At 39.8% G+C, this 16,837-nt stretch overlaps 1 protein-coding gene across 8 annotated transcripts in view; it reads right to left on the reverse strand.

Moving 5' to 3' along the window:
* Nucleotides 1–332: 332 nt before the first annotated feature.
* Nucleotides 333–16,837, reverse strand: part of RNF138 (ring finger protein 138) — a 29,840-nt gene continuing 13,335 nt past the window's right edge. For 4 of the 8 annotated variants that reach the window (XM_048938505.1, XM_048938502.1, XM_048938504.1 and 1 more), the window contains 9 exons: nucleotides 15,813–15,894; nucleotides 14,985–15,103; nucleotides 7,097–7,262; nucleotides 5,922–6,083; nucleotides 5,501–5,616; nucleotides 4,427–4,495; nucleotides 3,831–3,936; nucleotides 2,896–3,003; nucleotides 333–1,566 (listed from right to left, as the gene is read on the reverse strand). In XM_048938505.1, the coding sequence (XP_048794462.1) occupies nucleotides 1,498–1,566; nucleotides 2,896–3,003; nucleotides 3,831–3,936; nucleotides 4,427–4,495; nucleotides 5,501–5,616; nucleotides 5,922–6,083; nucleotides 7,097–7,262; nucleotides 14,985–15,103; nucleotides 15,813–15,815 (918 nt within the window). In that variant the 5' untranslated portion in view covers nucleotides 15,816–15,894 and the 3' untranslated portion in view covers nucleotides 333–1,497. Of the gene's footprint in view, nucleotides 1,567–2,895; nucleotides 3,004–3,830; nucleotides 3,937–4,426; nucleotides 4,496–5,500; nucleotides 5,617–5,921; nucleotides 6,084–7,096; nucleotides 7,263–8,153; nucleotides 8,262–11,779; nucleotides 11,938–14,984; nucleotides 15,104–15,812; nucleotides 15,895–16,837 lie in introns of those variants that run through there. The other 4 variants (XM_048938507.1, XM_048938508.1, XM_048938506.1 and 1 more) reach the window with 4 other exon arrangements.

Below are 16,837 nucleotides of genomic sequence, written 5' to 3' on the forward strand. Positions count from 1 at the left end.
CAGGATTTGGAGGTTGTACTTCTGCATAATGGTTATCGTTACATATAAATCACCAACTAGGCATAAGTAAAAAAAAAAATAGACCAGGTGTGTACTTCACCACACATACAGTACGCATTAAGAACAGTTTGACGTTGGGTCATAGTCACGTAGCATGAAGGTTCAGTCCTCAAAGGTATACATTCAGAAATGTCTCTGTCTAAATCCCCAAAAATGTCATCTGTGCAGATGACTTATTTTTTTTTTTTTTTATTTCCCCTTCCTCCTGTTAATATTAAAGATCTGGAATTTCTTTTAAAAATGCATTTCCTATTTAAATTCAAAATTGGTGGTTTTCTCTTTTTTTTTTTTTTTTTTCCCCACCAATTTTAATGGCAGTCTTGCTGAGAACGTGGATATCAAGAATAACAGAATGTTAGTAATTAATTTACAGCAAGATTCTCCTCAACTGTTTTTTCAAGCCTTTGAATGCAGCAGATGTCCACATATTAAACAGCTTTACCAAAATAAACAAGTTCATTTCTGAGCACCAATTTGTCCGAAGCCAATAAATGCTCTACTTACACAGTCTGCTGTGAGAGACAGCACAGACGGTGACTTAAATTCCTAAAACTACTGAAGTTTTTAAAAACCTCCAATGAAACAAAAAACTAGCTAGTCACATACTCACATACCAAGAAAGTACACCTCTTGCATGCCATCATGAATTGCTCAGAAAGTATGTACTGTTCCCTACTGTAGGGAACCTGCTTTGGCAGGGGGGTTGGACTCGATGATCTCTGGAGGTCCCTTCCAACCCCTACAATTCTGTGATTCTGTGATTCTATAGCAGGGGGGCTACCTTGACTGATAGTTAGGAGGATGGAGAAAACTCTCCATTCAGTTGTCTAATCAAGTGTCCTACTTCAGTTATGCTCAAAAAGGGGAAGAAAATAGATGCAATCATTCCCAGGCAATGGCACCATTCTTTCTTAGTGAAAGAAACCTCTGCATTGCTAATCTATACAAAACAAGTATTTTGATTTCTTACACTGGCACTGTTTTCATTTACATAGTAATGGCAAGGAACAAATCACAACATCAAATAAAACTTTGTCCTCAGGCAGGAGGACAACACAAATTGTTAACCTGCAGCTATCTTAGAGACAAAAGATGAACTTAAATTCAACAGTGCAACAGAGCATCTTTGCATCTCTAAAAATGCTGTTTTCAAAGTTGTTATTGGTCAATCAGAATATCCAGCATTAGTAAAAGAAACTGTGATTAAGAGTAGTAGAAGTTAGAAACAATGAAGACAAAGTTGTTCCAGGAAGGTCTCTGATTCCAAGAGCCTGATCTTATTAAAAATATCAAGTTTGAGTTTCAGTAAAACCATATATAAAAAGTTCTTATCAACATGGAAAAAATTAAGCCATTTGTTATTAATACAGGTTTCAGATTACCAACAAATCATGTAATTTTTCCTCTAGGATAACCAGTAAGACAGAAATCCATTCTTTAAAAGTTCACATGACAGGATTCTTGAACTGCATTTCGGTACTGGGCTTCTTCATCAAGCTGATAATTCTAAACAAAATGAAAATGTCATTAAAATAGTCAAATAATCAAGTACCACAATCTCTAGTTCAATAACTCATTTTCCCCACTTCAGGCTCTTTATTTCTCTAAGTATTTGCTTTGTTTATGTTGCACGGTATCCTTTTTTTAACCAAGAACCAGGAGACAGAACTCAGATGAGCAGGATAAGCTCATTGAGCAGAAGGGCCCACCTACTCTTCCTGGCTGAGTTACATTGCAGAACAGTCAGCTCAGGAAAGCTGACTGCATCACACAACTCTTCTACCTGGGCTCCCAACTAGCCATAACCTTTTCCATTAATAGACATAAAACCTTATCCCCAGACTACAGTAATCATAGATTGTATCACATGTATTGCAAAAGATGTGTGGGTAATCCTGCTTCTTTTGAAGAGATGTATTCTAAGATGTTACTATATCACTGTAAGTGAATTACAGAGTAATACATCTCTTTGGTACAACTCTGGCAGGTTTCCCAAATCATTATTCCAATCAGTAGGTCTGCATCCTCAAGCACTCAAGATGCACTCAAGCTCAACATCTCAATTCCCTGTGTCAATCTCTTCCATGCCTTCATCACAGATGACTCACCACAAAGTACATACTGAATCTTTGCCTTCCTTAACCTGTGAGGCTGCCTATGTCTCAAATACTATGTTCCTTCTATACGAGGCTAACAAAGCATATCCTGAACTTTGTTAACACTCTTGAAACTACAGAATGAACTCTCCAAAATCTCTAAGCTCATGTGTAGGACTCAACTGGTTGGCTTCAGTTACGATCCACCCAGTGACTACATATGGGTATGCACCTTTTAATCCACTCAATGTCCATTTAATCAAAATAAGCCCATAAGAATACCAACTCTACACCTCTTTTTTACGTTGCAGCCCCTTTCACAACACATTGAAAGAGAGGCTGTAGCAGCCTACCAGCTCTTCAAGCTGAACTTTGAGTCTTGAAAACTATGGTTTAAACTCTGGTGCCACATTAGGTAAAAAAAATGTCAAATAAAACAGAGTATCACCCATTATATTATTCCTTCTCCTGAGGAAAATGAACTGTTACAGGAAAAAAAAAAAAAATGTTCAGCTTGAGAATGCTTAAGTTAACAGCTTGGAGTTGTGCTTATTTAACTGCTGGCAACATCTACTCCTGGCAACGTTTCATGTTGATAGCAGGAAGTTAAGAACACTACTTCCAGCTTCTGTCCAGAGCAGAAACAAAGTGCATAACCAATTTTCTTTTTTTAGCATTTGCATTTCTAATAAAAAAATTACCATTTACTCCCCTGCTTAACAAAGAAGGAAAAGCTTACCACAAATTCTCCATAGTCAAACTGGTGTCTTAGATTTAGATGGCTAACAAGATTTCTGGTAACCTGGCTAGAATCTGCCCAAGGGAGAGATACACAAATAGGACAGATCTGAATTTGGGGGAAAAAAAAAAAAAACACAACAAAGAAATTTTTAAAAAGCTACTGGTAATAATACAGAATGCATTAAAAACACGTTCTACAGGAATAACCAGTCTAAAGTAGAACTACGTCTTACTACAGTTACACAGAAATATAGCTTTAGATATTCTTTATCTCAGGGGAGTAATATTCAAGATTACATTACAGCTTTCCAAGTTTGTTAGTGCTTGTCTAAGGAGTGGAGGACTATCACACTTCTGTCTGCCACTCTATTAATTCCTGTTGTATAAAATTTGGAAAAGAAAGTAATTGCTACATCTGACACTGTTTACAAGGATTTTCATGCACCTGAGATGATCAAGCTAGCGTAAAGAAAACTCATCCTCTACAGATGAAAAGAATAGAAAACCAAACAGATTTTTCTCGTCTTCTTCCATTGATTACCTTAAGGTTACTTTCTAACTGTATGTTTCAAATAAAACAACAGTTATGTTACAAATGGAATCCTATAAAAACATAACTCAGTTACTAAATGAAGAAGAGGAGTGCATGTCAAGCATAAAAGCTGAGTTTGTTTCAAATTGAGCTAAATGAGGCAGCTGCGTGAGAAATGCCCTAAAACCCATCAGGTGCCGGACAAGAAGCATTTTCAAATGAAAGCCATTCCTCTATTTATATGCAGTGCTTTAAGTATTATGACTTTCTCAGATCACAGTGGTCTATTACGATACAGAATAGATGCTGCAGACTTAAAATCCCTCATATAATCAGAATGAAAATAGAAAGAATTATATACAAGTAAAAACTTATTTAAAAAAAAAAAAATAACTACTTACTACAGGAACTATCTGATAAAGATGCCTATTATTACAGTGATCCAGCAAGCGTTGTCTGGTAAAATTGGCTTCCTGACACAAGGGGCATTTGAAAGTTGGATGTCCACTGTAAGCAGAAATACACAGTGTTAAACAAAGGAAAAAAGAAAATAAATAAAGACAAAAGTTTTGGAAGTAGTATTACAGAAAGCCTAATTCGTCTGTCAGCTTGTCATTACTTTCCCATATTTTGATAACAACAAAAAAGACCACTTTTATTGATTTAATAGCAGACCTAACAGAGCATCTATCATCACTACTTCTAAATATTTATTGCAATTTTATTGTCTGTATGTCTAAATGCATCCTACTGAGACGTGAACTTCACAAAATATTTTTTATCCAATTGCAACTGCATCTTGCTCTTACTTGCTGGTAATACTTCTGCGTTCAAATCTTTCAAGAAAGTAGTGAAAAATCCTAATGTATGGATGCAAACAAAGAAGAAACTAAATACTTTTTAAAAACATAATCTGTTGCAGTTTTGCTTGTTTTAGATAGCATAAGCTTACGCTATAGTTAGATTAATAATAACTATAGGAAAATAAGCAGCTTACCTTGTATTTCCTTGGCGCATTTGATTAGTAGCCATCTCTCCATTAGCTGATACTGCATCATTCCTGCTACTTTATTTGAAGGAGAAAAAAAAAGAGAAAAAAAAAAAGAAAACTGGTGTTATTGTACTTCACTATCAAAAGTTCTTAAAATTCATTAATACCAGAAAATATGAATTTCAAGACGAAACATATTACACTAATATTCTGCTATGGTGTAGTCACTAATTAATCACATAACAATATTCAGGTGTTTCAGTTAAACACTGCTGCAACTAGTTCTGGTAGCAGTTGGAATGAACTTCTGCAATATACTGATGGGCTGAAAACTGCATAGAAGTTCAGCCTGCTAAAAACAGACTGTCAACACAGTGCATAAAGCACAATCTATATATAATAAAAGGTCAATGAAAACAGTATATAAAAAAGGTCTTGAAAAATAAACCAAAAGCAAACAAACAAAAATAATAACCCCACACCCAAGCCAAAACACATCAGTAAGAAGGTATGAGGAAGAAAGTTCTTCAGTTTTACTGTCTGAAAGCAAATTGGTAAATGGTATCTGAATTATGGTGTGTAATATGCTGAAGGTTCCTTATACTTTTCATAAAGGATCAGCTTTAAGCAAAGTCAATCTGAAAACAGAAGCTTACACAATAATGTTTTGAAACAGGATAACCACTAAAACAGAGCTGGGAAAGGAGAGAGAGGAACAAAAGGAGAAGGGAACTTCCTTGGGGCAAGATATTATGAGATCTGCTACAAAGCAAGCTGCTCAAGTGCTGTCAAAGCAAAGCAAGTAAGCTGGAAATATTATACCATTTCTAGAAGAGACCCTTAGAAGACATTCCAAACCATCATGTAGAAAGGCTTTCTTCTGCTTGCTGAATAAAGAAAAATATCTGGAAAAACTGACATTTTTTTAAGCCTAAGAACACAGGCAATAATTATTATAGAAGAAAACATGTCCTGGAAAAACAAACAAACAAACAAACCACCACCACCAAAAACAAACAAATAAAACAATTTCTGCTAGGAGAAAGAAATGCATTGTTACACAGAAATCACCATGATTACCTGTTCCCTGTTGAATCCTGGGTAATCTGTAATTTTGGAATAACAGAAGGAACACCGTATTCATCCTGATACTTCTTACACGTTTTATAATGCTGTCTCATCCACGAAAACCTAACCTGTAAATGAAATGCCAAATTACTGAAATTATACTAAATAATCCAAGGATAGAAGGAAAATAATTCTGCAAACAGAAAGTAACGTGTGCAGGGATTATTTAGGCGTCACACGCAACAGAAAAACTAACTTTTGTCTCTCCTCTCAGGATGAATGCCTTCTTCCCAAAGATAAGATCTTCTCTGTCACCCTACGAGACTGGGGAGCATTCCCACCCCCCACACCCTTAGCAGCCGGACAACTTTGAGAGCTCTTAGCTGTGAAACCTGCCTGTAAACTCCATTTGATTGAAACAAAGTTGCAGGACCTTCAAACTCTCACGCTGAAGATCAATCACTGAGGAGCTACCACAGAGACGGGCCATGAGGATGGGATAATGCACAACTGCTCCTTCATCCTTCTCTAGTCCACTCCTATTTTGTGCAGAGCAAAATTGTTTTATATTGTGTTCTGATAATATATAATTTTTCTATTTGAGGAAAAAAGGAAAAAAAAAAGAGGGGAATGAACACCAGCTTAAGGATGCCTATCTAACATACATGCAAGGTAAGACGGTGATGAGTTGCCTGCATTTTGTCGGAATTTGAATGTTCTGGACAAGGCCCATATCAGAACTTCAGGTTCAGTAGCACTGTCAGAAGTGCTACAGATTTAGAAGCTAAATAAAACAACAGCATGAGTCTGGGCCTAGAGTTCATCCAGGAATCTGCTCGGTTCTCCCTTTTGATTTATCAACTTGTTAGTGTTTCTTTCTCCCAGCTTTTACATAACAATGTATCCTTAGGAACAAGGCAAGAAGCTCCTCTTTCCAAACTGTCAGACCGACGCTCTAAGTGATACCAAGCTGACAGGAAGGCTACCTGGGCTGGTAAATTAAATATGTGGCTAAAATCTGGGATCCATTCATATTAGAAGATAGATTACTCTAGAGCTCAATGGAGTCAGAATTTCACTCAATGTTCTGAAAATAATATCTGCTTTACAAAGGCATAGTAAACAGCCTGATTTAATACAGGGCAGGGAGAAACTTCATGTGAACATAGATACACATAGAGCAACCAACTCATGTTTGTCATCCTAAAATTAAATTTTAATAAATTTATATAAATAAAATAATAAGAGTGGCTGTGATTGCTTTTACTTCCACAGTGAAAGTTTCTGAGGTTTTCCCTATATCTCCAGCTTTCACTTTCAGTAAGCTAACTCACTCGTAACAGTTTTATAGCTGTATGCAGTTTTCTCATTGTTGTGGGGAAAACTGGCACTCCACTCAGTCATGTAGAGAATTCAAGGTCCTCTTCTACATCAAGCACACCCAACTGATAACTGATGGCAGGCACTGTGCACCTGCTACATGCATAAGCCATACAAAGAAAAAACACTATAGGCTATGTTAGCTCCAATACATGAATGGCACACAGCAGAAGCATCTGGTTAAAACTAAGAAAATTATTATTCCATTTCTGTAAAGTTTTACTCTACCTGCTTCTCACAGCATCTACAGCCCCCGGAAGCTTTCTTCATACTGTTTTCGACATCTAGAGCCCTTTTGGGATATGATCTTTCTTTTTTAGTCACACTCCCCCGGCAGAGAGGACAATGAGTTCCACTTTCCCGCATAGCTGTCAAGAAGCACTTCCTGCAAAATCTGAATTAAAAAGTTACCAAGCAGATTAGTAAAGTGAAGAAAATTCGATACTTTGTCCCTGAAAAGGGATGAGTGATGAACACCTGAAAAGGAGGTTTAACCCCCAACTAAACAGAAAATCTTTACAAGATAAACATCAGGAAAGTGAAATAACAGCTTAAAAAGAAGTATATGGAAATTAGGGGAATTTTTGGTAAAAACTGACTATTTTCTGTCTACTATTCCTGAGCCGGACACTAGATTGATCATTAATGAGATATTAAATGGTGCAGTAGACACGTGGTGCTGGAAATCTTATCAGAGTAACTTCTGTTTATTGTCCTTCAGTGGAGCCAAAAATACTGCAAAGCTGCATTCCTGCCGTTTTCCCGAAGACTTCACTTCATTAGCTTTCCCGGATCTGCTCTGGCCTCTTTTCCTCGAAGCAATGTATCAATCACCCAAGCTATTTTGCATTTCTACCAGCCAGCACTTGGCGATTACACGTTCCTAAAAGCATGCCCAGCTTTCCACTACGAACGCAGGAACTGCAGGAGACAACTCCGCTACGATCGCTTTGAAAACGAGTAGGAAGCTATAAATAAAGCTAAAAATGCAATTTCAGTCATGTTTGGAAGTTGCTTCCAACTGCAGCACAGCCCGACGCTGGAGAGACGCGGGGGGCTCGTTCCGGGGCGTGCCTCTGCTCACGGACGGCCCCGCTCGCTACAAAAGAAACAGGCGAGGAAAGAGGTGGGCCGGCCGGCGGAGGCTGCGCTGCGTCCCATCCCCGGCCCCGCACCTGCAAACCGACCGGGGGAGAAGGCAGAGAAATAAATAAAGGCAGGAAGGCGGAGAAGGTGAGGCGAGCGCTTCGGTAGGAAGGAGGGGGGCGGGAGGAGGGATACCCACACGTGCTGGCAGTTCATAGTCCTCACGGGCGTTTTGAACACCTCCTGGCAGATGGGACAGTAAAAGTCGTCCTCGCTGAAGCGCGCGGCGGCGGCTTCCTCAGCCATGGCAACACGTCGGGGTCGGTCTGTGCGGAGCGGGGATGAGACGCCAGTCCTACCCGGCCAGCTCCGCTCCGCTCCCGCGGGGCCGGGCCGAAGGACTGCAGGAAGATGGCGGGGGCACCTGGCGCCAGGTGGGCGCCGGGTGCGGCGACGGCGGGGGGAGGGGAGAGGACGGGAGGGGAGGGGAAGGGGCCCGGGCCTGCGCGCCGCCCGCCCCGCCCCTCCGGCGCCGGCCCGGGGAGCGCCGCCGCCGCCGTCCGTTCCCTCCCGCCGTCCGGCCCTGCTGTTACCTGCCCCAGCCCGCGGACGGAGATCGGCGGATTCAACCGCCGCTGCGGACCGCCGCCGAACAGCGCCCAGGCCCCGCCGCCGCCGTCACCCGGGGGCCAGGGGCGGGCCCGGGGCGGGCCGGTGTTTCCATGGCGATCGCCTCCCGGCCCGGCGGGACTATTACGATACTGCGGGGCGGCCTCGCCCCGCCCTGCCCGGCGCCACCGCCTCCTTTCTCTCTCCCTTGTCCCGCGGGCGTACCCGCGGCGGAGGGACGCGGCGAGCCGAGCGTCTCTTCCCTTTTCCCTTCTTCCGGTGGCGGTACGGCGTTGGGTTTCGGGCCGTAGCGGCCCCGAGATGCGGCTCCGCCCCGATTGGCGCCGGCCGACCAAGGGGAGCTTCGTCCCGCCGAGCCCGGCCGCGAGCGGGCGCCGCTGGTCGGAGGCCGCGACCTCTGTGGCGGCGTGTGGGAGAGCTCAGCTGTGAGCCTGGTCCTGTGGCAGCGCGCTGCGCCCGCACCTAATCCTGCTCTGCTGTTAAAGCTTCTCGGCTCCCAAAGTTTCTAGAGTTAAGAGAATCCGTATCTGGGAAAGGTCTTGACGTCCAGATGTCCGCTTGGGGCCCTGCGGGTGCTGCTGGCGATCCTGCCCTACTGTATGTCCCTGTCCCCCGTCATCGTGCCCATGTCGAGTATGCTGCAAATGCAGATGTGGAGAAACGCCACGAAATGCTGGTCCCCAAAGTGGCTAGGGGAAGTGCTACAGGTTAGCAAGTGGATGTAGTACAGGCTCTCGGAGAGTACAAGTCCATGGCTAACCCAGCTGAGCCATTGGCACCTTTCATTCAAGTAGCAGTAGCAGGCAGACAGTCTGACTTTTGCGGACAGTATGAAATCAGAGGAAAGTGTTTGCAAGTGCCTTCTGCATGAATGGTGACGACGTTTCTGCACTCTTCTTGATGATAAAGTAGCGGTTCAAACATGGGGGTATTCACAAAGCATTAAACACACTTAAGATACATTGTAACATTCAGAAGCTTTGATTATTAACTAGGTGAATGTTTTCTGCTACCCTTTCTAGCACTAATAAATTTAGCAGTTCATGTTGGGAAACTTAAGTTGCGTATACAGTACAGAAGGAACATAAACCTGCTGGAGGAGGAGGGCCAGACACACGATCCAGGGGGTGGAACACCTCTCCTGTGAGGACAGGCTGAGAGAGCTGGGGCTGTTCAACCTGGAGAAGAGAAGGCTCCAGGGAGACCTCATAGCCTTCTAAAAGGGGACTATAAAAAGGAAGGGAACAGACTTGTTAGCAAAGTCTGTTGTGATAAGGTTTCAAACTAAAACAGGAGATTTAGACGGGTTATAAGGGAAAGGTGTTTTACAATAAGAATAGTGAAAAACTGGTACAAGTTACCCAGACAGGTGGATGCCCCATCCCTGGAGACATTCAAAGTCAGGCTGGACAGAGCGCTGAGCAACCTGTTCTAGCTGTTGGTGTACCTGTCCATTGCAGGGGAGTTGGGCTTGGTGATCTTTAGGGTCCTTTCCAACTCAGATTATTCTATGGTGTACATTAGGCAGCTGCAGCATAGCATACTGAGAAAGCTGACTCTGTGGCACCTCAGCCAAATGAAAGTATAAGCCTACACAAAACAAAACGTGTGCATGTCGTTCTGCTGTAAGACATTACTGGTGAACACACTGCATAGTACAGATGTGGCTGTGCCAACAACATCAGCTACAGAGCAACGTTCAGAGGATGGCTTATGGGAAGCTTTGCACAGGCAACTCAGGAATGTATCTGATGTCTCAATGTGGTCATTTGGATGTTATGGGATGAGAAAGGAAACAGCATTTTAGTACTGAGCGAAAAAGACGATCAGGATGAGTGATTTATTTTCTGTTACATTGTTCTGTGTATGGAGCACTTTCCATACATGCATACCCACATATTCACTTATGTCAGATAAGTTTTTTTACTGTGTTGTTTCAAAGAATTAATTTCTTACAGTAAGAAAAAAAAAATGCATCAACAAAAATTTCCCTGTTTTATAGACTGATTGATTTATGCAGACTGACTAATGACAGCAGCATTTATGTGTGTAGTTTTAGTGCTATTAATAATATTTTGTTTAAAATTTCCGCTTACTGAATGAGACTGACAAAAAATTTTAAAGTAATCCAGCAGCATTACTGTGCACTTTTCTTCCAGAATAAGGAATTGTAAGAAGACCACTATGTTAATGTAGTTATGCCAACAAATCTCTCTAGGTAGAGAAGAATTTGGACTTGCTTAGCCCATCTAGCACTGACTGCCTCAAATGTAACTCTTGGCAGATGAACAACAAAGAAAATGCTGGCAATACTTTTAAAAGAAACCAACTCACAGAGACTGTGTTTGTTTCAAAGTATATTAATTTGTGGAAATTATATTGGTTCATAATAAAACTAAGATTCAGCTCGGGCCTGGTCTTTCCTCTCATATCAAAAATGTGTGCCATAGGCTGAAGATAAATGGTTCCTTCACTTTCAGATTTCTTTCCTCTTTGGGAATGCAACTGTCTATACCACAAGCAGATGTCTAGAGGAGATTGCTAGGTAGGAAACTCTCTGTAGCCTGAAATTATGTTTTCAGGGAAGAGAAAATACAAAACATTAAGCCTTGTGGTTCACTTACTCCTTCAGCCACCAGGATTTCAAAACTAGGCTTCAGCTATTCCTCAGGGCTGCTGTATCTGTATCAGTATCTGCTAGGGATCAGCAGCAAGGCAATGCCCCCATTATTTGGTCCCATACTTTGGAGAGGAAAGAGAGAAAAGGAAGTGAAGCTAAAGTTCATGTCTCACTTTAGATGAGGGTAGAGGATGAACTATTCTGTGATCTTGTGAAGGATGCTGGCTCTGTTTTCTTATTCAGGATCTCAGTTATGACTAACTAAAAATGCTGCTGTCCTTCCAAACAAAAGCTAAGACCCAGATAATGCTAAAAACTGTCCCAAATACTTCCTTTTTAGATCATATCAATCATACCACAGCAAGATTTGAAGGCCTTTATATACTAGGAGTTGTGAAGTTCATCCACTCTTATAAGCAATTTAAGAGCAAAGTCATCTGGGCTGGGATATTTACTGCACGTGTTTCAGCTCAGGAGAAAGTCCAGTGCCAACAGCAGGACTCCTTGTGCATAGGACTCACAGGAGAGGACAGAGCTGGGAAGCTTAGTCACTGAGATGAGGTATATTTTTGTACCTGGGACTCTTCTGGCACCTGAGGTAACTGCTGTCGTGTACTCATCTGTTGGAGGCTGCTATGAGTTAGCTGAGCTTTTCATCAGCTGGCAAAGAACTGCTGCTTGAAGTAATTAACTGGTCTTGTCTGAAACGAAGTAGGAAGCCAGGCCTGTGAATCTGAGAAGGCATAAAAGGTGATGAACTGTGGTTGGAAGCAGTAACTCCTTCAAATCTACAAGCACAGCCAGAATATACCCAACCACACCTTGAGTGGTAAAGTGTCTGCAGAACACTTTTTTATGTTTACGTGCATCAGTTAGGACTATACACTCCCATATGGCCAACTTCAGGTTTGCCACATCAATGCCATGAAACTATACTAAGAGGAGAGTTACAGAGGCCTCAGTTTAGACACTACAGGACTGGGAGGGATATAGCACAGCTTTCAGCTTCAGCATTCAAGACTTATGTGTAGACACAGGCTCCCAAGTCTTCTCAGTCTTCCTATTGGACTGCAGTCAAGCATGTCATCGCGCCTCAGTTCCTCAGTCTCTAAAAGGGGAGCAGTTTTTAATCACCAAATAAGGCTGTGGTGAAGGTAAATTAATTACTGCAAGTAAAGAGGCTTGCATTCTCTGATGGCAGGTGTTAAACAAAAGTAAAGATTTATTACTCAAAGATGATGATAGGTCCATTTGAACTTTGTTCAGAAGACTGCAGTATTTATGGATTAGTAGCTTTGGCAGGGATAGAAATTGGGCTGGTGACCTCAGAGAAGTAAAGTAGGGGAAGATGTGTGTGAAGGCATTCATGCTGGAGCTAACATTATTGTAAATCTTGATCCTTTAATAAAGCTGTGACCTTGGAGTTGACAACTAGTATGCCATGGAGCAATATATAGCGACGGAACCAGCATGGTAAATCTTAGGCAGTTTTTGCCATTGACATCGACAACATGTAAAAAGAAATCAGGCAGTTGAACATCATGAAACACATTTATTTGAAGCAAAGCATTTTAAATCAAATTTTAGATGAAATCAATGGTCTTGCCAGTTTTTTATTCCTCATAATGAAAAGTGCTTGTGAAATGAAATCTCAAAGGTGACAACTTGTAGAATTGGTCATCAAATTTTGCAGTTTTCTGGGGGCAACTGTCACTGAAAGACATTTTAGATCATTTTTTGCACAGCTGTTGTACAACTTTGTATAACTACTTTTTGTACAGTAGCTGCTTTGTACAACTATTATTTTGGTAGCTTTCCTCACTGCTGCTGATGCAAGAAGAGTGCACCTCCTACTCAGTGTACAGTGGGCAGCTACATAAAGTTCTGTTGGAGCCATCGGAGACACATAAGCAGAAGAGGAAAGAGAAAACTGTGTTGCTTTTGCCAGGTGTACTACCTACAAGGAATGCCTGCAGCCATTGATAGAACTAAGAGGAATTCTTCACCAGTGCTTACTTTATTCCTATATACAAAAAGTTCTCAATGTTTTTGTTTTTATTTTTTTTTGTTTTGTTTTAGGTGTGCAGGAAACCAGAAGTGCAATCATTTGGATCAATCTATTTCTTCATTTTGCTTCTAGGACAGAAATTTAATTTCTCAGATGTTCCCACAAATAAATAGAAAAAATACCAAGTGAATATTACTTCATTTTTTGTTGTTTTTTTTTAAAAGATGGATTTCACTTACAAACCTGGTTAACTCTGAGCCCTGTCTTGCATACATTGTAAGTGGAAACTCAGGTGCTTTCTTATGAGGTCAGTAATACTACTCTTGACAGCAGCCACCATGCCTGATACTGCTTTTTTTTTTATTTTATTAGACCTGGGCAGCCTGGTCTAGTATTCAGTGTGGAGCTTGATGGCCCTGCCTGTGGCAGGGGGGTTGGAGATTCATGATCCTTGAGGTCCCTTCCCAACCTGGGCCATTCTGTGAGCCTATGATTTTTTTGTTCCAATTTGTTTAGTGCTTTGTCACCTGCCTTCAGCGCTATTTTGTCATTATGGATATTCATTAGAGCAGCATGCTCCTGGAATGGAGCTGCAATCAAATGGGAGAGGATGCTATAAAAGCCAGTTTATTTATATACTGGACTATCAGAGTTCATGACCTTTGTTTTTTTTTGTAGAGAAACTGATAGTATTTGCTTTTATTGTTACAGGATATGGGAGATTTGAATTAAATTTCAATTTAATTTAAAAGTTTTATATAAAACTAGAACTATGCTTAAGAAAAAAAAGTCTGATCAGATTGTCAACACCCCATTAATTGCAAAAGGCTAAATTTTATTGTCCATATTTACCTACAAATCACGTGCTTCTGCTGTTATTCAGTGCTCCTTATGTGCTATTTACAGGATTCACATGCACATACTTTAAGAATTATCTGTCTGGAACTTCTGCAATAATAACTTCTGCAGTAATGTTTATGCCCCCCAAAAGAAAAAAAAGGGTATTTAATTGAATATTAAGATACTAATTAATTGTTAATAGATTTCACTTTGATTACTTGAGCTACTGGGCAACAAAATACTGTTTAACAAAGTTTACTGTTTAACTTTCTACTTCTTAGGAGTAAACACTGCAGCACAGAACAAGATAAGTCATTATGCAACATGAAATAAATGAAATAAATGAGAATGTCAAATGCAGAAACATTAACTGATTATGCAAAAACAAGCAATGTTAATACTATTTATTAAAGAGTCCAATTTGTTGATGCATAGTATATTACTGTGTATATAAATAAATATTAATGAATCAATAAAGTGCTATCATATATGGTTCTGTTTCCATTCTGTGCATGAGTTATAAATTCAAATTATGAAGATGGTTCATAACCTCTGCCCTCCACTCAAACACCATTTTCTTGGTGCTTTTCCACATGAAAATATATATAAATATATACACATATTATTTATGTGTATATTATATACACATATATTATGTGTATACACAATATTTATGAATGTTGAACATAAATGTAGGGATTATGCTAATCCCAGCTATGAATTTGTATCTGCCCACATCCCAAGTATTGTTAGTCTATGTATATTTTATGGTTAATATATTCACTTTGACTAGCAAAGAGATTGGACTTGCAAATTCTGCTTTTGTTTTATCGGAAATAAAATCTGTTTGTCATTCAAACTATTTGCTTATTCCTTTATCACCCATTTGTTTATCATCCCAATAATAAATTAATAACAAATAACCCATATACCTGTTGAGATCTGATTCTGCACACTCAGTGGGCTTCAACTGTACAAAGAGGATCACAGTAAGACCTTTCAGCTTTTGTAGACATTCAGAATTAAGCCACCTATGTGAAGTTATCTTAGCCTAAAAAACAAAACAAATAAAACAACTACAAATAAAACATACACTCAAAAAAAAAACCAACAAAAAAAACCCCAAACAAATCTATGAAAGACTCCTGTATGAGGCTGCATGTATAAGCAATTCTCAAATAATAACATGTATGGGAACTGTTTTGAGTCATGGCCTGAAGCACTGATTGATCACCTGAGGTAAGGACTGGGTCAGCTTTGGGAGCACAGGTGATTTTTACTAGACCTGTATCTAGTACTAGTGCTATTTTACTAGACCAGGTGATTCACCTGTGTGACTTACAAGGGGTGGAGGAAGGCTAGACCCCATTTAAGGGCTGACTGCCACCAGGGAAGGCTGCCTTTCTAGAGATCCCTCCTTTTTGGAGTTTTCCACTGTGAGTCTAGCTCTTTGGATATGGGTGAGCATTTCATTTTTGATTGTCTCTTTTCCACCATAATAATATTTTCACCTATGAAGTAATATCCTAGCCATTCTACTTTTCCAACTGTACATTTGTTGACTGTGCATAACACAAAAACCCAAATTAGAATACGCAGCAAAGGCGGCACATGAATCTGAGTTATTTCAGTGTAAAGAAATAGCACACGCATGACTTAAAAGCAGACAATTGTAGGGCTTAGAAGAGACCTCTAGATATCACAGAATCACAGAATCACAGAATTTGTCTGTGAATACTCAATGTATTTATGCACCTTACCATATCCTTTCTAGTCTGTAGTAAGTGAGACAATGATCCAACAGGTCATCCTCATCTGCACTGGCAAAAATGACAGGAATATCTGGTAATAAGAGATACAAGATTGTTAGTAGCTGCAGATGTAACTGATAGGTCTTTAATAGTACAAGTAATTTGAAAAAGTATTCTGGCTTCTTTGGCCAGATACGATAAACTTCTTTTATATAGCCAAAACATAGCATAAGTGTTTAACATGCATATAGATGTGACATATGCTGTGCTAGCAAAAGGTCAGCCTTGCTTATGTATGCCAGCAAGTCAGCATATATTTAGATTATTATTATAATATTATTATTTAGACTATATTTAGATTATTGTCCTGTTCATTCTGAAAATAATACTTTTGAGGATTTTTTTTTTTAAACAATCATACTTTTCCCCCAAGAAAGATAGCAAAAAGCTGCTAACTTAACAAAATACTATTTTTTCTACAAAGAGGCCACATGGAGCTAAGTTCTATCGAAAAATGTAATTACTGCCAAAAATAGCTCCATTTTAAGTACTACTTGAGCATTATGATTTTAAAATATTAGTACTAGATTGATATTGAAATCTACAAAACACTAACAAGTTTTAATTAAAAAATAAAAATCAGATAATTATTCAACCAGTTTAGCTTTACTATGTTGGGTTAACAAACACACTTTGCAATGTCATAATCTTGGTACAGAATTTCTAAGCTTCTATACAGGTCCATATTTTCCTATTATTGTTTACAAGTTCTCACATGAACTCTCATTTCACTCAGACATAGCTAAGAAATGAGAAGTAGTAGCTTGTTATGTTTTATACCTATGACTCATTCACACATTGTCTGGACCATTGGTTAAAAGCCTTATATCAACATTACAGCTGTAACTAGGGAAGAATATGTGCTTCCTTCTACTACTGGCACAATTCCTCAATCATTACTCAAATATACTATCCAACAGGAGCATTGAGCTTATGAAATCAAAGGGAATGAAATAATTATTATTTTGTAGTGA

Source organism: Lagopus muta, chromosome 3 (assembly GCF_023343835.1).
Source record: "Lagopus muta isolate bLagMut1 chromosome 3, bLagMut1 primary, whole genome shotgun sequence".
Classification (NCBI taxonomy): domain Eukaryota; kingdom Metazoa; phylum Chordata; class Aves; order Galliformes; family Phasianidae; genus Lagopus; species Lagopus muta.